The sequence below is a fragment of the Macrotis lagotis genome, chromosome 2, assembly GCF_037893015.1.
Source record: "Macrotis lagotis isolate mMagLag1 chromosome 2, bilby.v1.9.chrom.fasta, whole genome shotgun sequence".
NCBI lineage: Eukaryota > Metazoa > Chordata > Mammalia > Peramelemorphia > Peramelidae > Macrotis > Macrotis lagotis.
The window spans coordinates 217216272-217238087 of NC_133659.1; the positions used below are offsets into that span (position 1 = coordinate 217216272).

Below are 21816 nucleotides of genomic sequence, written 5' to 3' on the forward strand. Positions count from 1 at the left end.
AGCATCAGTTCATGTCTTTGAGCAATTTCTGTGATAATATAGGCACAGTTATTTTCAGGAACACAAACATCCCTTGAAATCTTTTCATTTGTTTTTAAGGAAAAAGAAGATATGAATATAATGGGATATATGTTCATAACTGAAAATATCAAAAAACTCACCAGAGACTCTAATCTTCAATTTGATTTTGGAATGAACTGAAACAGGATCCTGCATTCCTTACATTTGAGACTCAAGCATACTTCATGTTTGATTGTTTGACTGAGGGTAGTACTGAATGATTGGCAGAAATAATAGACTTGCTAGGCAACTACCTTGAGGAGAGACTGAGGACCTCTTAGGCAGAGAAGAAACTTTACCATGAAGTACCAATATGAGACATGCTTAGTAAGAAGACCTAGGAAATCTGATTGGTGATTTGTTCCTAATGGGAATAATGCCTGTACTTCCCAATAGATAACATAAATTAATGTTTGCACACATTTGATTAATAAAGTTTGATTGCTAACATTGAAAAATTCAAGTCTGAGCAGTGTTTTCATTGGACTAGTAAGCATAAGTAGCTGTGAATCAGTTTACCATGTGTACTGTCATACTTGCCAGTGTATCAGAATTCCATGATACACAAAACCATTAAGAAACTGCTCTAGAACAGACGATTCCTTCCTCTTCTACCTCCAATGTTTCTGTGAATCTATAATCATATACAAAGTGACTAATTTGTGAAAAGGACAAATAGATATCATTTAGACCTGACCCAGCAGATCAAATGGTGCCTGTTCTTTTAAGTCACTATGCACATGAAATTCCAGATAACATATCTTGACAAGAGAATGAATTGAAACAATTTAAGCTCAATCTAGGAGGTTCAAAGTTTTTGTGTGAAATAAGCACTTATGAAACAGATAAGTAAATATTCAAATAATAATAATAAACAATTTTATTAATTAAAAATTAAAAGACACAATCCCAAATTTTAAAAGTATAGAAGCACTGCTCCTTTGCTGCCTCCACAGCAGTAAAGGCTCAATAGTATTCACCCACAATTTCATCGGAGACTAAGCCTCTTCTATTTCTCCCACATACCCACTCTTTCCCTCTCCCTTTGTAAAAGGATTGCCTAATCTACCTGCAATTAGATTGAAGTACTTAACCCTTTTTGTGTTGATTCCAAGGAGTGCTAGAGCCAATTCTAGGTCTCAGACTCTCTACTGGTTGTTAAACTCTAAATGTTAACATTTAACTTATAATGTTAAATGTTAACATTTAACATATAATGTTAAATGGTTAAATGTTAAAGCATTTATACCTTAGAAATCAGCAATGCTACAAGTCAGAGTTTGATTTATTTTCTTAATTGTCCAACTTAAGAAAGTGATAGAGAAAATGTTAATAATATGGACTAAACTTAAAAATGTGTCATCCACGTTTCTTTGTTTTTCAGAGGACTGATTGTTAATCACTAACCAAAATATTTTTGTGTGCCATGGCTCTCCTTTGTCAGAATATTGATTTTAAATGCATCAAATACTTTATAAATGTGTGTATACTTACATACATACATATATATGTGTATGTATATAGTATGACAAAGAAAACCAAATATGCTGAAATGAAGATGTAATATCTTCCCATTCAAATTTATATTTATCCTGAAATCTATCCATGAATCCCTTGGGAAGAGATGGTATAGATCCCACTGACACTATAGCAACTTTCAAATATATGAAATAGTAGGCAGGTAGAAAGGAAAAAGAAAACTATTGGGATAAAAGGGCAAGTAAAAAGAGATTCTAGTTCCTGAGACAGGCTCGGATATAACCTATTCACAACAATGTTCCCAGATGGCCTTAGGAGTTCCTTCCTAATGATAGCCTCCACCACAAAACAACTATAACTTCTAAGATAACTGCTAAAGCCCTTTAGATCTAAATCCATCATTCTTCCAGTTCTAAATCTATAATCTTTTTTCTTTAGGGAATTTGGAATAGTCATAATGACAACAATAATAACTAACATTTATATAGCATCTATTAAGTGGTAGGCACTGTGCTAAATACTTTACAACTATTATCTCATTTGATCTTCACAACTATGATGAGAGGTAAGTGCTGTTTTTAACCTAATTTTATCATTGAGGTAACTGAGGCAAATAGCAATTAAGTGATTTGTCCAGGTCATACAGTCATTTGGAAGAGAGACTAAATGCTCTAGAAAAGAACACTTAAAAGAGAACCCAACAGAGGCAAATGAATATCCCTTAGTTAATTCAGCACTAAGATAAATATTGCTTAGTGTCTTATACTGTCAGTAGAATGCAGACTTGAGATATGTTTTTTATTTTATCTGCCTTCTTACATATATTAGGTGCTTAAGAAAGGTTTTCTTGGATGAAAATTTTGGTTAATTATGTTTCCCAGTATCCCCATCTCTAGATATTTAGAGGTACATTGTACATGTTTAAACTGATTGCCCCCAAGTCAGGAAAAGAGAATTGAAATCTAACTGGGAATCCTGAGAGTTTCAATCTTAAAAAAACAACATTCTCTAAGAAGTCCTAAAAGAGACATGGACTTTTGCAATTTAACCAGATAGCAGATTTTGGTAGTACCTGGAGTTCTGAACTAGGAAAATAGGGGAAATCAGAGGAGGGGGGTGTTTGTGTTTTAAACTGATAGGAGTGCTATGGTAGTTTGGTTCCAAAAGACATTTTTCAGTATGAATTCTAGCATTAAGAACTAATTAAGGGGAATGGGGCATCCTCAAAGTCCAATTTGTGTACAATGGAACAAAGAAGACAAAATAGAGTACTGTTTGTAACCACATCCCTTTAAGGATTGGGGGAAACTACAAAAACAATCCCCAGTTCATTTCCCCATGCTTATTTGGTAACAAAAGTTCTATATTATCTTGCTGGCTATTTCTTGATTGTTTTTCATATAAACAACCATGATCAATTATATATGCTTTGTATTACATGCCTGCAAATGCTGAGTCAAAAGGATGCCAGTAGCTAACTGAAAATGTGTGGAATTTAACCAGGTTAGAGATTCTAATTTGCAATCCACATGTGAGAATTTTTCAACTCTGAGATATCATGCCACACCTTAGGGGGAGATCCAGAAAGGAAAATGACAAAAAAAATGGAGGGTATGACATTTACAACATTCAAGAGACATAGTTCCTGGGTAAATAATAATTTATTAATAAAAGGTAGCATTTTGTTAATAAAAGGATTGGTCATTTGGCCAACTCTCTTTGATTACAAATGACTCATGGTGATAGACTCACAGCTTATATGCCATTGGAAGAGTGGATTTTCCTGAGTGGCAATCAACTCTGGTTAACAATTAATAAGAGAATGAATATTATAATGAAAGATGAACTCAGTCGGATGATAGGTTGGGGATGTAACCTTGATTTTCATTTACTTTTAAATTTTCCAATGTTGGGCAATCTAATCAGAGAGTTCCCCCCCTCAAACCTGAGGGCAGGAAATCACCTAGATAAGATGATCTAAGTGGCATGAATTTTTAACAGAGATAAGTAACGTCCTTCAAAGATTGGGTTTTGAAAAGGAAATAGGACAGGGGACTAGGTGGCACAGTGGATACAGTACTGGTTTTGGAGTCAAGAGAACCGGAATTCAAATCTGACCTCAGACACTTAACACTTGATATTTACTTTTATGTGATCTTGGGCAAGTCACCTGACCTTAACTGTCCCAAATCCATGGTCATCTCCAGTCATCCTGATTCATATATGGGCCACTGGACTTAGATGATTCTGGATAAAAAAGTGAGACTGGTGACTTTGTACAGCACCCCCTCCATTGAATCCAGTTCATGTGTTTGTCCTGGTATCACATCTCTGATGTCTTGGCCTTCTTTGAGAATGAAGGACAAACATTAGGACAGGGGAAAAAGTCTGGATCTCCCTTACAGTTGATTATTAAAAATCATTTCTCTCAAGGGGATGAGGAAAAAAATAGGTACACTAATGTTACATGAATACACTGATGTGGGTAGAACTATGAAGTGGTCCAACATTTGGCGCTATACTCAAAACTATAAAACTGTTCATACTCTTTGATCCAGCAATGTTGATAAAAGATGTATAACCAAATGAGATCAAAGAAAAAAAAACCACAAAAATTTTTATAGCAATTCTTTTTCTATGTTTTTTTTTAGTTTTTTCAAGGCAGTGGGGTTAAGTGGCTTGCCCAAGGTCACATAGCTAGGTAATTAAGTGTCTGAGGCCAGATTGGAACTCAGGTACTCCTGACTCTAGGGCCAGTGCTCTATCCACTGTACCACCTAGCCACCCCTATAGAAGTTCTTTTTGTGGTAGCAAAGAATTAGCAAATAAAGGGTTATCCATTAGTTAAGGAATGACTGAGCAAGTTGTGGCATAGGATTATTATGGAATATTATTGAGCTATAAGAAATGATAAGGATGGTTTCAGAAAAACTTGAGAATTTAAATAAACTGATGTAAAGTGAACAGAGCTAGGAGACATTGTACACAATAACAGAAATGTTGTAATGATAATCAGCTAATTACTGTGACCAATGCAATGGTCCATGACAATTCCAAATGTTTCCAAATGGAAAATGCTGTCAACCTCCAAAGAAAGAATTAATGGACTCTCTGAATGCAAATTGAGGTATATTTTCCCTTTAATTTTATTGCTTGCCCACTTCCGCAACCTGACTAATGTGGAAATGTTTCCCAACAATCTTCCCTTTTTCTTATGGGGAGGAAGAAGAAAGAGAAAGAAAGAGAAAGAACATAAAAGAAGAAGGAAGCACTGCTCCACAGTAATAAATATGTAAGTTCTGAGTCTAAAACTAGATAGTAAACTGTTAGAAAAAAAAGGAGTCTGAGGTCTCTTTGCATTACTAGCCCCTCATATAGAATGAGGACCAAGTAAATGTCTGTCAAAGGTGATAATTCAATGGTATGTATAAAATACTAAAGACTTAAAGGTTGGCCTCTGGAACATTACATAGACCTGAAGAATTGGAGAAAGAAAAAAAATCAGACAGGAAGAGGAGCATGGAAGAATTGCAATTGGCATCAATATTAATATTCACAGAGTTGAAATAATGAGGAAAGGATTGTAAGAGTGTTCATAAATGTAAGAGGATCAGAAAGTTCAAAGAGTAAGAAAATCTGTAGGTTAATCTGAGAAGGTTTCCTTGAAGAGATTAATTTATAGTTAGATTTTAAGAAGGATTGAATAGATTGAAAGGAGCTACAAAGAGATAATGTTATTAACAAAGCCATCTAATTAAGAAGAAGGTGAAGGGTGGGAAAAGAGACAAATGGGTAATTGACAGCAAAATTGAGCTGGAATAAAAATTTCAAGGCTGTGTTTCATTGATAGAGCATGAGGGGGACTAAGAACTAGCTAATTAATCAATAAACCCTGAGATTCCATCTCTCAACGCTGGGTATTTTCTCCCTCATGCTTGGAACACTTTCCCCTTCTCCATTCCAACTGACCTCCCTGGCTTCTTCTAAGTCCCATATCAAATCATAGCTTTTAAAGTAAGCCTTCCCCAACCCCTCTTAATCCACTATTAGAAAGCACTAGTCTTCCCTCAGTTGTTTCCTTTTTGTCTTATAGTTCTATTTGTTTATATGTATTCTCCTTCATTAAACTGTAAACTCCTTGAAGGTGGGGCTCTTTTGCCTCTTTTTGTATCCCCACTATGTGGCACTGCTTTTTGATTGATTGATAGAGGGGCAGCAGATAAAGAGTTGAATCTAGAGGAATTAGGTAGACCAGAGTTTCGAATCCAACCTCAGATGAATGACTAGCAAGTCACTTAACCTCTGTTTGCCTGGGTTTTTCCATTTGAAAAATTAGGATAATAATAATAATAGCACCTAGCTCCTAGGATTATTTTGAGGATCAAATGAGATAATAATTGCACCAGGCATATAGTGAAATACCATATAAACGTTATGGTTATTATTAACAAGTGCCTTAAGATGAAGTATAGCATTACGAAAGTCCACATCTAAAACTAGAAGGGGACATCCCACCTCTGAATTCAACCTTTTTCTTACAGATAAGGAAACAGGACTAGACTTTTGAAATGACTTGTCCAAGGTCTAGCATCAGAAGGGGTTTCGAGTATGCTTTCTCTCTCTCCAGGGCTCTTTCCACTTAGCACACACAATAAAAGCCTACTATTCCTAAGACAGCTGAGTTTTCTGTCAAGGAAAATAGGTATATTTATCTGTCTTTTTTAAGCATTGTTAAAAGAATTGTGACCCACCCTTGGACCTTAGTGAATGCCTATTGCCTTCCCCTTGGCCTGGCTCTATTCCACCGGTCTGCTTCCCTGTCCTATATAAATTATGAGGACCTCTTTGCAGCTCATGAGCTGCCCCTATGTAGAAGAGACAAAGCAGTGTGTGTGTGTGTGTGTGTGTTGCAAGTGGGGGGGGGGGCGGCGCTTGAGGCTAGGGCAGAAGAGACAGTGTCCCCAGGGGCAGAGGGGGCTGCTCTTTTTTTCCTTGCTCCCCAAGTCGCTGTCTCTAAGCAGCAACCAGACAAATCCTGCTTGGTTTCAGAGATAGATGACTTGCCTAGCCCACGAAGTTGCTACATCTGTGAGGTTTCCTCTGGGGAAGCAGAATAGCGCTCCTCCCCTTTCATTCCCAAATTCCGCTCCCCCCCTCCCTACCGCCCCCCACTACCATCACTCTTCCCTGCCGGATCCCCGGGCGGGAGACTGCGGTGAGTTGACTAGTTGTCTTTCAACTGTCACAAGCATAACGGGGGAGAGGGAAACAACAAGACTGACTGACAGTGACAGAGAAGAGGCACACCCCTCTCGGGTGCCAGCCGCCAGGCTTTCACAGAATACATTTTCTCTCTTAGGCCCCCAGTGGAGCGTGGAGCGGCTGTCCAGCTCCCTCGGAGGGAGGTGGCTGACGGAAGGGGTTTTCGTTTAGGTCCGTTGTCAGCTCCCACTCCCTCCCTTTTCGCTGCTTTAATACAGTCAATGAACCAGAAGAGAAGAGTGAGTTTGAGGAGGGGGAAAGAGAGGAAAGAAGAAACCATGATAATGAAACAGAGGAAGGAGATAAATCGAGACCCGTAAGAGGGAGGGGGGAGTAGAGCAAGGCAGAGGGGAGAAGAAAACAGAAGAGGGAGGTAGGGAAGAAAAGAAGAAGGAGAGGGAAAGCGGAATATAGGGAAAGAAAAGAGAGAGGAGGGGAGGGAAAAGAAGAGAAGAGGAGGGGAGAGAAGAGAAGAGGAGGGGAGGGAAGAAAAGGAGAGGGGAGGAGCCCCCTGGCCGCCAGCCGTCAGCCAGCCCCGCACGCCCAAGCCTTAGACTCCGAGCCTCGGGAGTTTGAACCCGAGCTGCGCTTGGGGGGCTGAGCGGGGAGGGGCGGTGCTGGGCCCCAGGAGGAGGAGAAGGGGAAGCAAAGCTCGCGGGGCACCTGAGTTGGTCAAGAGTCCGGAGGTCGGTCCTTCGGACTCGGCCTCGAGGAGGAGAGCTGGGTCTCTGTCTTTTTGCCCAGGGCATCCCCCATCGCACCCCCACCCTAAGCCTCATTCAGTGCTCTTCCCCCGCACGACCTCCTAGCGCCAGGAGAGGGAGGCAGCGTCGCGGGGAGGGGGCTCGGGGCAGACTATGAGGCGCCCACCATGGTGCGATGCGACCGCGGGCTTCAGATGCTGCTGACCACGGCTGGAGCCTTCGCTGCCTTCTCCCTCATGGCCATCGCCATCGGCACAGACTACTGGCTCTACTCCAGCGCGCACATCTGCAACGGGACCAACCTGACCATGGACGAAGGCGGCCCGCCCCGCCACGGAGCCCGAGGCGACCTCACGCACTCCGGCCTGTGGCGGGTCTGCTGCATCGAAGGTAGGTCCCGCCCCGCCCCCCACCCCTTCCTGGGGACACGGGTGGGGAGGCAGAAGGGCCACGAGGAGGCGAGGAGGGGAAGCGGCTGCTTGAGTCCTGGGGAGGGAGGGAAGAAGGGATCGGATGGAGAGGCACACAAAGAGGCTGGTGCCCCTAAGTCAGCCAAGTCTCTTCGTTGTCCAGATGCGGACCCGCCTCTGCTCTCCCAGGTGCACCAGCCCTCCCCAGTCTCCAGCCACCCCACCTAGACGTGTCCCAGGTATCCTTCCTACACATCCCCCCACTCCGTTTCTCCCAACACCCCCCCCCAGCGCACACACACACACACACACACACACACACACACACACACACAAACACACCCCAGCCAGAGTGCTCCCGACGTGTTTCCGAGTGAAGGGGTCGAGGTGAAGGCGAGAAGAAGGGGTGGGGTGGAAAGAAGAAGAGAGGGAGGAAAAAGGGGAGGGGAGGAGGAAATGAGAAAGGGAAGAAGAGGAGGGAGGGGGACAGGGGAAGGGGAGAAGGTTGCTTGGCAACCAGTGTCTGTGCAACTGCTATGGGAACCGGGAATGGTCGGGAGGGGCGGATGGGGACTAGACGGGGGGCTGGGGAGCCTTGGGGCCTCTGGTCATCCTCCGCTCCAGCCGCTCCCCAGGATGCAGCCGGGCGGGCTGCGAGGAGCAGCGGCTGCAGCGGCTCTCCTTGGGGGGCTGGAGGGGGTGCGGGCCAGTCCTAACCACCGAGCCGCCAGTCTAACGGAGTCCCTCGCCTTGTCTCAGGGAAAGGGAGGGGGGGGGGTGGCCCTGGAGACCGGGGTGTAGGAGTCGCTGCCAGAAAGCAGAGCCGGGAAGCAAGCGCTCCCGCCCCTTAGCCTCGTGGTCGGACCCAGGGACACTGGGTGACGGTGATGGTGGCCACGGCCACGTCTCCTCCCGCCGGCGGTATCAGAGAACAGGCCGTGCCAAAGAGACCAAATCAGAGCCAGCAGCCGTGTCCCCAAACCCTGGAACGCAGGAAGAGGAGCGTGTGCAGTCGCTCCTCTGCTTGGGACAGGGGTTCTCCAGAAGTCAAAACCAGTGCCCATGTTCCTCTCCAGGGCAGAGGGCGAGGCCGGGGCTCAGCTGGCAAACAGCTGCATAAAGTGGGAGAAGGTGAGGTGGGAGGGGAAGAAGCCCGGGGTCGCTTCCCTGGCCCCTCCAGTGCGCTGGCTGGCCTTCACACAACGCAGTTTTTGGACCAACTCAGCTGCAACAACTTGAAAGAAACAGGTGGCTGTTTCCAAACAGCATAGGACGGGACATTCTAGGGAAACATGTAGAGTGAAGCCTGCTGCCTGTCGCAGGACTGTGGCTTCATGGTCCAGCCAGGAGGGCGGTAAATATCACCAGAGAGAATTGGGACAGTGTCTTCAGTCCGGTTCAGAATCTATGTGATTACTTAGAAAGTTCTGTCTAACCTAAATTCTCCCTGCAATTCTGGCAAACCAGTTCAATCTCTGAGTTGTGTATTCAGAGGCAAGTGGGGAAAACAAAAAGGTGTCTCATTGGAGAAGAAATGTATGACCTTGGGCAGGTCATTCTTCCTCCCTGGCACTCCCAGCCTATCTCACTCAGTCTCTGTTTCTCTCTCACTACTCTCTTTCCTTCTCTCTTGCTCTCTTGTCTCTCTTTGTGTCTGCATTTCTGTTTCTACTTTTGTTCTTGTCTCTGTCTGTCTTTCTGGGTCTCAAGTGTGTGTTTACCTCTCTGTGTGTCTCTGTCTGAATATCTCTCTATCCTTCTTTCTGTCTCTATCTCTGACCCTGTGTGTCTCTTGGTCAGTCTCTTGTCTTTTTCTGTCTCTCTTTACTCCTGCTCTCTCTGTCTCCCTGTCTCTCTCTGCCCCTCTTTGTCTCCCTATGACTGTCTCTGCCTCTGCATCTATCTCTATCCTCTCTCTTTCTGCACAATAAAGGAATTAAACTAGATGATCTCTGTAAGGTCCTGTTCAACTTTCAATCTAGGGCTTTATTATCAGGCAATCTAGTCTGAAAAATCCAATAAAGAGAAGACTGACATTGCAAAGTTATTCCTGTTTTCAACAAACATTTATTAAAGCCGTCTAGCCCGGTGGCAAGAATGCTGAATTTAGGGTCAGCGGGGAATCTGACTTTGAATCTCAGGCTCTGCCACTTAGACTTCTGTGACCTGGGATAAATAATAATATCCTAAGGCCTCAGTTTCCTCCTCTTTACAATGAGGAACTTAAGACTGCATGACCTCTAAGGTTCTTCTCAAATCTTAACTCTCTCTCTTGAACCTACACAACAGGAATGTTTAAGGCTATAAAGTAGATCCTGTTTTCCTCTTTAAGAATGAGCTAGAGCTGTCAGTTCCAGCTTCTTCTGAATTCTCCTCTCTAATCCTGTCATCTCCTACTCTTCTCCACCTACTTCTTTTTCCATTCCTCCTCCTTCCCTTTCTCCCTTCCCCCACACCTTATGCATTAAGAATGTACTTGGTAACTTGCAGTTTAATACTAGGGCTAAATAGAGTCTTTAGGTAATACTAAGTGTGAAATCAATAGTCCCTCAAAGACTTGGATAAACAACAAAGCATGTAGGATCAGGAACTTCTCCCCCTCCTTCCTCTCTTTTGAAAAATACCATTCCTTTTATGAAATTGCTCAGCTCTTGAACACCTACTCTTCTAATCCAGAAAAGACACCCACGTCACTACCTACCAGGAGCACCTGAGATCTAAACACAGGAAACATGCCCATTATCCTTATATTTTTTTTTTCAATGCATTCATGACAAAAACAAATCCCTAAAGCTGTAATCCCTCCACCATACATAAAAGGTTATAGGATCCCAAATGTAGAATTGGAAGGATCCTTAGAGATAATCCAAACCAGCACCCTCATGGTACAGATGAGGAAACCTAGAGAGATCAAGTGACTTGCCCAAGGTCAGCAGTAATCAGTATTCAAACTCAGTGATCAAAGCTCATAAGCAGCTGGGCAGTTAGGTGGCACAGTGGTTAGAATGCTGGGCTTGGAACCAGAAAGACTCATCTTCCTGAATTCAAACCTGACCTTAGCTGTGAATTCCGGGCATCCACTTAACCCTCTCATCTGAAAAATGAACTGGAAAAGGAAATGGCAAATCATTCCAAGATTTTTGCCAAGAAAGCCCCAAATGGGGTCACAGAGAATCAGACACCACTGAAAGCAACTGAACAATAACATTATAGGTAGCTAGGTGGTGCATTGGATAGAGTACTGGATTTGGAGGCAGAAAACTTCACTTCAAATCTAGCCTCAGACACTTACTGTGTGACCTTGGGCAAGTCATTTTGTCTCTGTTTTCCTCATCTGAAAAATGGGAATAATAATACCACCTGCTAATAGCATTGTTGTGATGATCAAATGAGATAATATTTGTAAAGTGTGCTTAGCACAAAGCCTGCTAAACAGTAGTTGCTATATAATTGCTTATTTTATTCCAGGTCATATAGCATGTACCATGTATGTCAAGAAGTAACATGCAATTGATATTACATATGATTAACATGATTTTCACTGCTGATAAGAAAATGACTGATTCTTGAGAATAAGCTAAATTCACTGGTTTTATGGCAACATCCCAGTCTCACAGCTCACCAAGTTAGGAAAAGGAAGGGAACAAGAATTGATGAACCATGTCCTATGTGCTATGAGAATCCACCTTTAGGTGTTCGTGTGGACTAATTGTGTCTGACCTGTAGTAGAGCATCCCAGACATGCTGTAACTTGTCTCTTATGACAGAGTGATACCATTTTGATCCTCTTAGTTAACAAAGTACAAGAACCAATCAATCTATGTGCCAGCGACTTTACAAATATTATCCCATTTGGGAATATAACATGGATTGTCTTTATAACAGCAAGGACTAAAATAAAAATTGAAAATAGCTTCCTTAGTCTGAAAAGAAGCTCAATTGATCCTTTCGGAATGTCATGGCTTGTACCTTTATTCATTCCTCCTCATGATTAAGATTGTTATGTCCTAACATTTTCCAGATAATTTTGAAGGTTTTTTAATGCTTGTTGGTCATTGGGACAGCTCTAAGTTGTCTTAAGTTATTTTGTTAACAAAATAAATGAGGAAAAATAGAAGAATGAATTGTCTTTCTGGGCCATAGCTTAGCTAAGTGGGCTATGCTATTTCTCTACCATAGAGCCACATCTTAGGTCCCAAGAACCAGACTATAGGGGAAAGGAAACATTTGAAGATCTTTAAAGTTTGTGCAAGCCATCTTTGAAAGTACATTTCAAGGGTGGCTAGGTGGCGTAGTGGATAAAGCACCTGCCTTGGAGTCAGGAGTACCTGGGTTCAAATCTGGTCTCAGACACTTAATAATTACCTAGCTGTGTGGCCTTGGGCAAGCCACTTAACCTCATTTGCCTTGCAAAAACCTAAAAAAAAAAAATACATTTCAAAATGCCTCATTTTTCCTGCAATCACTTTACCGATAATTTCTGTTAGTTCCCAGTAGCTATATCATCCTTGTCTCATAAAGACAAATCTAAGAAGTAGGTATGCCCATAGCCTATAAGAGGCCTACCTGTAATGTTGCTGGTGCCTTGAATAAAGCCATTAGTCAGAGTATTGGGAGGAAAGGAATTCTCTCATATTTAAGAGTTTATAGTAACCTGTTTCAAAGGATCTAAGGCATTAAATCCAATTAAATCCAAAATAATTCTTATTATCATCATCATTAAAAAGTCACCATTTCTGGTTCAGAAATATTACATGAAGCAACAAATGAAACACCTAACTTAAACTCTTCGGGTTTCTTAAGGATCATCAGGAAGCTTACCAATAGTAGGCTCCATTCCTGGTTTATTTTCCACCAGTAGATCCACTGTCAAAGAGAGTCTGTCATTAAATATATTTAAGGCTCTGGGCAATCTGTCAGGATTAGATTGTGGTGTAGGAGGGCAGCTAGGTGGCACAGTGGATAGAACACCAGCCCTGGAATCAGGAGGACCTGAGTTCAAATCTGGCCTCAGACACTTAAAAATTGCCCAGCTGTGTGACCTTGGGCAAGTCACTTAACTCACTGCCTTAAAACAAACAAACAAACAAATAAATAGATTGTGGTATAGTAGTAATGCTAGTTGAGACTGGAGAGATAGGTAGCGAGCAGGTTGTGAAGGACTTTAAAATCTAAACAGAGGAGTTTATATTGATTCCAAAGGCAATAGGAAATCACTAGAGTTGATATAAGAGCCCAACATATATATATAATGAAGTAGAATAGGCAGAGATTTGAATCTGGGAGACCAACTATCAAGTTGTAATAATCTAGGTGAGCTGTTGTGAGGGTCTGAACTAAAAGGGCAACTATGCAAGCAGAGTAAAAAGGTCAAATATGAGATATGTTGAGGTAGGAATGATGAATTTGATAACTGTTTGGATATGTAAAGTAAGAAATGAAGGCTATTGAGAACGAGATATTTGATAAATATTTTAAGTGGCTATTGTCAACAACAGCTACATTTAGTGCATAGAATGCTGCACAAGGAAAGGAACTTACAGACCATTTAAACCCAGTCACATCATTTTACAGAAAAGTCTTGTGAGTGATTTGACCTGCATATATTTCAGTACTTTAAGTATCCATAATCTGAGCAGTATGAGCTCCCTAACACACAAATAACCTTCCATGCTATTGTATATGGTCTTCGTGAGTTATACCCAAAAATTCATCTTACATTCAACCCTTTGGTGTTAAACCTCTGAATTTAGCTAAGCTGGTCCTTGAGTAACAGATATAAAATCCATTACTGGAAGAAAAGCTTAAGCCCTTTCCAGTCTGAGTCTTTGGCTCTTAGTTTATTAGATACATGAAAGAGATCAGAATGTTTGAGTCTAGGCTCTGTCACTTATGGGAAGTTAGGCAGGGCTATGGATAGAGCATATATAGGAACCTTACAGAATAACCTTCCAGAACTCAAGATCCCTATATTGAGTTTTCATGGAAGACAGTTCCCAGACAAACATTCAGGATTATAAGATCATAAATTTAGGATTAAAAGGGATCTTAAATGTCACTTAGCCTAAACCCTACATTTTACATATTAGGAAAAATGGAACCTCAAGAGTTTAAACTGACATCAAAAGTCATACTAGAAGTGTGGACTTCAAATACAATATTCTTTTCATTGTACCACATAGGATCTCCAGCTACTAAATATTCAGATTTAATTAAATTAATTTAATTGGATTGCATAAAGAAAGCTGAAATGACTACACAAAGACCAGAATACCTAATAAATGGCAGGTTTTGTTGGGGGGGGGGGTTCTGTCATTTTTAGACTTTTTAAAAATCTCATTTGGGGTTTTCTTGGCAAAGGTACTGGAGTAGTTTGTTATTTCATTCTCCAGCTTACTTTATAGATGAGGAAACTGAGGCAAACAGGATTAAGTGACTCATCCAGGGACACACACCACTAATAAGTGTCTAAGGCCAGATTCCTGACTCTAGGCCCAAGCACTCTCTCCTTTGAACAAATGTAAGCATGAAGCAACAGTCAGGAAAAAAAGAGATTCCGTTCTCTGTGATATTTGATCCCACAAAGAAAGCAATAGATCAAAAACAAGGACAGAAGAGAAAAAAATCTTCCATGACTGGTCAATATTGTATTCACAAGCCTCCCCACTCCCATTAGACCAGGAGCTAGCAATGCAGGTGCAGAAATGGTCTTAGCCCTGGATCCCCAACACTAAGGCAACAGTCAACTGTGCATCCTAAAGTAATTATTCTAGAAAAATACTGGTATGGAAGGAGACTGCCTTCCTCTGGCACCATCAGTCATTTAATAGAGATCATTTATATAGTGCTTTAAGGTCTGCAATGTGCTTTATACATGCCATCTTGTTTGATCTTCATTTATAAATATGGTGACCACCCTGGCAAACAGTATAGCATCAAGCAATAGAAAAAGATTGAAAGAGAAGGTGAAGATGATGTCTTGCCAACCCATACATCAAATAAAGTCAATGCATATTTACAAAAATGCTACTGACTCTGGGTCATTGGTATGCTAGGTACAAAGAAAAGAATCATGGAATCTCTGAAGAGGAAGAGAGCTTTCTGGTACAACCACAAATGGATGCATAAATCCCTTTTACAGCATCTCTGATGGAGGGGACAATCTGAACCTTAATTTTGAGGTGAATTGAAGTTCTAAGTATTAATTGATCAATCAGACCCAAAATATATCCCTCAGTTTCTAATTGAACACTTCCAGTGATGGGGATCTCACTCTTCCATGGAGCAGCCTTTCCATTGTTACCCATTTCCAAATATTAGAAATTTCTTCCATATCAGGTATTTAAATTTTCCCTGAAGCCTTTATCCATTTATTGGTCCTAATTCCAGGGGGCGGCTAGGTGGCATAGTGGATAAAGCACCGGCCTTGGAGTCAGGAGTGCCTCGGTTCAAATCCAGTCTCAGACACTTAATAATTACCTAGCTGTGTGGCCTTGGGCAAGCCTCTTAACCCCCACTGCCTTGCAAAAACCTAAAAAAAAAAATTCCAGGATAAAAAACTAAACTCATTTCTTAAACACTTGATATACTTGTAGACTACAATTATGTTCTGCTTTTAAATCTACTTCCCTCAATTATTTTTCCATATAGCATGATTTCTAGGTTCTGGGAGTCATTCTTTCAAGCAGGAAAGTAGTAGGAAATCTAGACTAAGGAAAATATGCTTCTGTATGGGACAGACTTTAAGATCATTGCTCCCTGATCTATGAGGTAAAGGAGGAGGACTGTCCCAGGGAAGGGAGGTTATCTTATTTTTCTAAATTATGTTCTCCAACTTTTAAAATGTAACATACAGGAATGAATAAAATATTCCAGATGTGCTCTGACTATCCACATTCTAATTCTGTCTTGGGATAGACTGGGTGAATGTCCAAACAGAGTCAGCTTTGAGAAGGGACACCATGCTGGAGACATCTGAAAAACTTTGAAGGAAAAAAAAAACCTCTCATTTAACAAGTCCTTTTGCACAACTTTCCTTGGATTAAGGTTTTAGTCATGATCAAAAAATACTTTAGAGGGGCAGCTAGGTGGTGTAGTGGATAAAGCACCGTCCTTGGAGTCAGGAGTACCTGGGTTCAAATCTGGTCTCAGACACTTAATAATTGCCTAGCTGTGTGGCTTTGGGCAAGCCACTTAACCCCATTTGCCTTGCAAAAAAAAAAAAACCCTAAAAAAAATACTTTAGAACTATGGTAAATATATAAGACATTTTATGTTTATTGTGCAGAGGTGAAGAAGAAGCAGGTCAGAATTTCCTCCTTTGTACAATTATAGAGTTGAACAAGTTTTTTTGTTGTTGTTGTTAATGTTCAGTCATTTTTAATTCTTCATGACCTCATTTGGGGTTTTCATGGCAAAGATACTGGAGTAGTTTGTCATTTCCTTTTCCAGATCATTCTACAGATGAGGAAACTGAGGCAAATAGGGTTAAGGACTTGCCCAGGATCATACAGCTACTAAGTATCTGAGGCCAGATTTGAATTCATGAAGATGAGGCTTCCTGATTTCAGGCCCATCCTCTATCCACTATGATACCTAGCTCCTGAATCGACCTTTAAGGTTTAGTAATTAAGATATTTTTTGAAAGATCTTACTCCTGTTTAAGAAGTTAAATCACTAGGGCTCATCACACCTTCAACAGAGAACTATAGTTAAATGAGCATTGGACTTGTATTCAAATCCTGATTCTGCCAATTTTCATTCTACCTGAAAGACATAAGTAGATAGAATGCTAGCCCTAAAGGTGAAAATTGGGTTCTAATCTCACTTTGGATGTCTTCTTGGACATAGAACTATGACATATTATACTTAACCTCTCTGGGCCTCAGTTTCCTCACCTGTAAAATGGAAGTGTTATATTGTATCTCTGTGAGACTGAGTTTTCTAATATGTAAAATGGGAATAATGCTACTTCAAATGTCTGTTTTGAGGGTCAAATAATCTAATGTACATTGAAGTCCTTGTCAAACTTTTAGAAGTGGTTAGTGATTAAAAGACTGGCTGTGGAATCAGGAAGGTGTGGACTCAAGACTTGCCTATGACTGTCTAGTTGTATGACCATAGACAAGATTCTTAACCTTTCATTGTTCCCTAACACTCTTCCTTGTTTAAGAAAGAAGGAATGTGTATCCAAACCTTAGGACTTGCCTTATACACATTCTTAATTTAGGATTTGTAAACTTGTGTTTTTAAAAAATTTGATTATTGTATTTCAATATGATTCAAAAGATTTCCTTTGCACTTTATGCATTTAAAAACATTTTTCTGAGAGGGATACATAGGCTTCACCAGACTACCAAAGGATGCATGACACAAAAAGGATATAAACCTCTGTTGTTACATTAAGGATTTAAAGCTCATTCTAAGGGCAGGAAGGAAGACAGGCAAGAAGAACAAAGATTGAAAGGAAGAGCTTTAATGACATCAAGTCATTTTCTCTTGGAAAAAAGAACTTTTTTTTTCAATTCTCACTGGAAAAAGAGACATAATGATGCAAAGGTATGGTTCAAACTCCCTGATACCTCCCTTCAGAACAAAAAAAAAGGATCTAGGTTTATAGATAAGGATCCCCTTATCTATAAAATGGGGATATTATAGCAACCTCACTCATAGTAGCCCCTTCCTCTTTGAGACTGAGTTGCTTCCTAGAGTTGTTGCTCCAGACAAACATCAGCTAGTAGAAAAGTCCTTTTCAGAAAGAATTGAATTTAGGATCATAGGTTTTAGAGAAAGAAGGAGGGGCAGCTAAGTGGATAGAGCACCAGCCCTGGAGTCCGGAGGATCCAGTTCAAATCCAGCCTCAGACACTTAATAGTTACCTAGCTGTGTGACCTTGGGCAAGTCACTTAACCCCATTCTCTTGCAAAAACAAAAACAAAGAGGAAAGAGAAAGAAGCAATCTTAGAGGTCATCCAAGGTGCAGCTTCCTCATTTTATGGATGAAGAAAATGAGCCCCCTCCCCCAAAAGTGATGATGACTTCAAATCTAGTAGTGTTTTTTCCATTACCCTATACTCCTTTTTTCCCCCTTTTCTTTCTCTTTCTTTCTCTCTTTGATTAAAGCAAAATATGCCGGGACTGAGTCCTAACAACTACAGGAATATATTACATTTCCTATTTACCTTAAGTATCATTTGAATCAAATACCTCTGATTGCATTGATTTCCTTCATACCATCAGTGTTATGCCTTTATATTCTTCATCTACCTAACTTCTCTACCTGTCTTCCTGGGCCCAGTTGAAACTTTAAGACCATCCCCACTCCCTCTGAAGTCCCATATCATCCAATCCAGGGATTTATAACAGGGTGTCCCAGATTCTTGGTGTTTTAAACTATTAAATGTTCAGACTGTTCTCATATACCCTGTATATTTATTGTTATAAATGGCTCGAGAATACTTAGTCCAGAGTGATTAAAATGGTTTTTATTAAGATATCTTAACAAAATGGCACACCTCTCTCATGGTGCGAGAGAGGTGGGGGAAACCCCAAAATACAAGCTCTTAAGCAGTTTGAAAGGTTTTGTTCCTGCCCCTTCATGTCAACCATAGGCTGGGTTCACAAATCTAACTGATACATTGGTTCCTATATATTTCCCCACCCTGCACATTATACTAATGAGTAAGAACAGATAGATCTTGAGCATGTGCAAAGGGGAAGGTCAAGACTACAGGTTACTCTTTTTTTAAGTGGTTTTTTTTTTTTTTTGCAAGGCAATGGGGTTAAGTGGCTTGCCCAAGGCCACACAGCTAGGTAATTATTAAATGTCTTGAGGCCGGATTTGAACTCAGATACTCCTGACTCCAGGGCCTGTGCTCTATCTACTGTGCCACCTGGCTGCCCCCTCTAGGTTACTCTTGACCAGTTAAAGACTAGTTTCTTCTAATCTTGGGTTTGTCATTTTTGGAATGAGATTAGGAGAACTCTCCCAATTTTGTGATTGGCTGGGGCTATTCCCCCTTTGTAATGATTCCGTAGGGACCCCCCCTCCACATCCTGTGTAGACCAACAACGCCGCTCCTCATTCCTCACAATTTATTCAGACTATTCTGACTTGTGCTTACGTCTCTTCAATTTAATAGTAAGAGAGAAGTAGCCTCAGAAGTAGAAAGGTTCATTGTGACCATTTGGTTTCACTCCTCTATTTTACAGATAATGAGTCAAGAAAGGCACATAACTTGCTTTGGAGCAAGGAATGTTGTTCAGTAGTCTTTAGTTGTGACTGACTCTTTGTGATCCCAATTGAGGTTTTCTTGGCAAAGATGTTGAAGTGGTGTGCTAGTTCTTTCTCAAGTTCATTTGATGAGGTTTTTTTACAGAGGAAACTGAGGCAAACAGGGTTAAGTGACTTGCCCAGGGTTATACAGCTCACAAGTATTTGAGGCTAGATTTGAACTCAAGTATTCCTGATTGGTCACTATCCACTGCACCATTTGTGGGTCAAGGAATTCCTGAGGCCAAATCCTGCCTAAGACACTTAAATACTGTGTGGTACTTAGTAAATCATTTACCCTCTTCTCAGTCTCAATTTCCTCATCTGTAAAATGGAGATAATAATAAACAATTTCACAGGCTTGTTATGAGGGTTAAATGAAATAAAACATATAAAAATACTTAAAACTTAAATGTACCTTATAAATGCTAGCTAATATTATAAAATTCAAATCAAGTCTGATGTTAATTCCATATTTAACAAAGATATCTTCCACTGTATTGAGCATAAAATAAGTGCTCAATAAATTCCTGTTGATTGACTAGTAGTAATTCAATCTGCCCTGCCATTTCCTCCAGCTGAGGATAAATCTGTGACAAGAAATGGAAAAAATTCTGACACTGACATTCAGATTCGGTAACTGAGAAAATTCAATTGTCAAAAACCTTTCAAGAATCCTCATTCTCTAAGGACATCATCCTTAACGTCCTAAACCCAGGGAAGACAAAATTGTGTCCAGTGATGACCAAGGCTTACCTTGCTGCCCTCCAGAATGGGAATTCTTTTTTTAACTGAAGTTGTCATTTACCACCCAGATTCAAGGGAGAAGGCACCAGGTCAATTTAGCCTTCCTTCTGGTTTACAAACCTCCCGAGTCTGAAAATATAGGCAACTGAAGGATCACCCAGCAACATTCAGTCCTGTTAAGAGCATTAAGCTGCTTCATTCAATTCCCAAAAGTAGGATTTCCAAATGGCTGCTAGTGAAACATTAAATAGAAACCTTGACAGATCACAATTAGGATGTGAAATGGGATCTAGCCTGAAGGTGTATTGCCCCAGGAGCAATGAAGCCCACTATACAAAGTATTATCTACACCCATTTGCTGGCTCAATAAGTAACAATGATCATTATAATCTGCCATTGGCTAATGCTATGTGGGCATCCAGAGAAGCTACAGAGCAGTATAAGAATTAAAGAGAAGACAGTGACTTAATAATACACTTCTGATGTGAGAGCAATAATAAAGCTTGTAATTCTATAGTGGCTTGACATGGTCTAAGCACTTTTCTCAAAATGCATGATGAGCTTTTAATCCCATTTATAAATAGGGAAACTAAGGTTCTGAGAATTTAAGAGATTTATTTGAGATACAATTAGTGTCTGAGATAGGATTTGAACTCAGATCTTCTGTCTCTAGGTACAATGAACTCTCTAAAATGAGGCAAATTGATCAGTAATCTCTTTAAGCACTGCCTGCAGGCACAATTCTAGTACTAGATCAGGGAAACAAAGTTTTTTTTAAAATAAAAAGACTGGGGTCTCACCCTTATGGAGCTTTTCTTCTAGAAGGAACTGCACTCAAAGTGCAAATGTATAGGATTATTGTAAATGTATTCAAATAAGACTAGTCCTGAGGAGGGAGATATTTTAAAAGACTGCAAAGACTGGAAAGATGTGGCAGCATTTGAATTGAGTTTTAGAGACTGAAAAGAGTGAAGCTTTTATAGGTGGAGATTTGGGGTAAGGTGTAATTATATAAGCAAATAATATAAGCAAAGACATGGAGATGGAAAAGTCAGGGAATGTTTACGGAACACTATTGATGCAGTGGGTAGAGTGCCAACCCTGAAGTCAGGAAGACCTGAATTCAAATTTAGCCTCAGACACTAACTGTGACCTCAGACAACTCTCCTAATCTGCTCCGAATCCAGGGTTATTTCCAGTCAGTCTGATTCACGTGGGGCCCCTATACCCAGATGGCTCTAAAGGAGAAAGTGAGGCTGGTGATTTAGCACCGCCAATTAACTTGCATATCAAGGCATCCACTTCCTTGATGTCAAAGGCCTCTTCAAGAACAAATGACAATCAAATAATCCAGTTTGAATGAAATGTAGCCTGCATTGTGAGGTTGTAAAGAATGTAGCCCTGTGAACCAAGAGATCTAGTGCAAGGTTCATAGATTTAGTTGGAAGAAGCTTAGAGATGCTCTTAGAGATCATCTATTTCATTTTATAGAGTTGAAGTTTATAAAAGAAAAACAGAGGCAGCTAGGTGAGGACCATAATATATAGCCCTGGGCTTGGAATCAGATAGACCTGAGTTCAAATGCAACCTCAGACACTTGCTAGCTATGTGACATTGGGCAAATCACTTACCCTCTTCTCAGCCTCAGTTTCTTCATTAGTAAAATGGAGACAATGTTGGCACTTGACTTACAGAATTGTTGTAAGGATCAAATTAAATAATATTTGTGAAGTGCTTATCATAATGACTGGCACATGTAGGCACTATATAAGTGTTAGTTGTTAGTATTAAATGAAGAAGGAAATGTCAAACCATTCCAATATCATTGTCCAAAAAAATTCCGAAAGGGATCGCCAAGAGCAGAACCTGCTAAACAACATTG

General features: G+C 40.6%; 1 protein-coding gene across 1 annotated transcript in view; it reads left to right on the plus strand.

Moving 5' to 3' along the window:
* Positions 1–7672: 7672 nt before the first annotated feature.
* Positions 7673–21816, plus strand: part of CACNG4 (calcium voltage-gated channel auxiliary subunit gamma 4) — a 111767-nt gene continuing 97623 nt past the window's right edge. The window contains exon 1 of the mRNA XM_074220623.1: positions 7673–7895. Within this exon, the coding sequence (XP_074076724.1) occupies positions 7673–7895 (223 nt within the window). The remainder of the gene's footprint in view (positions 7896–21816) is intronic.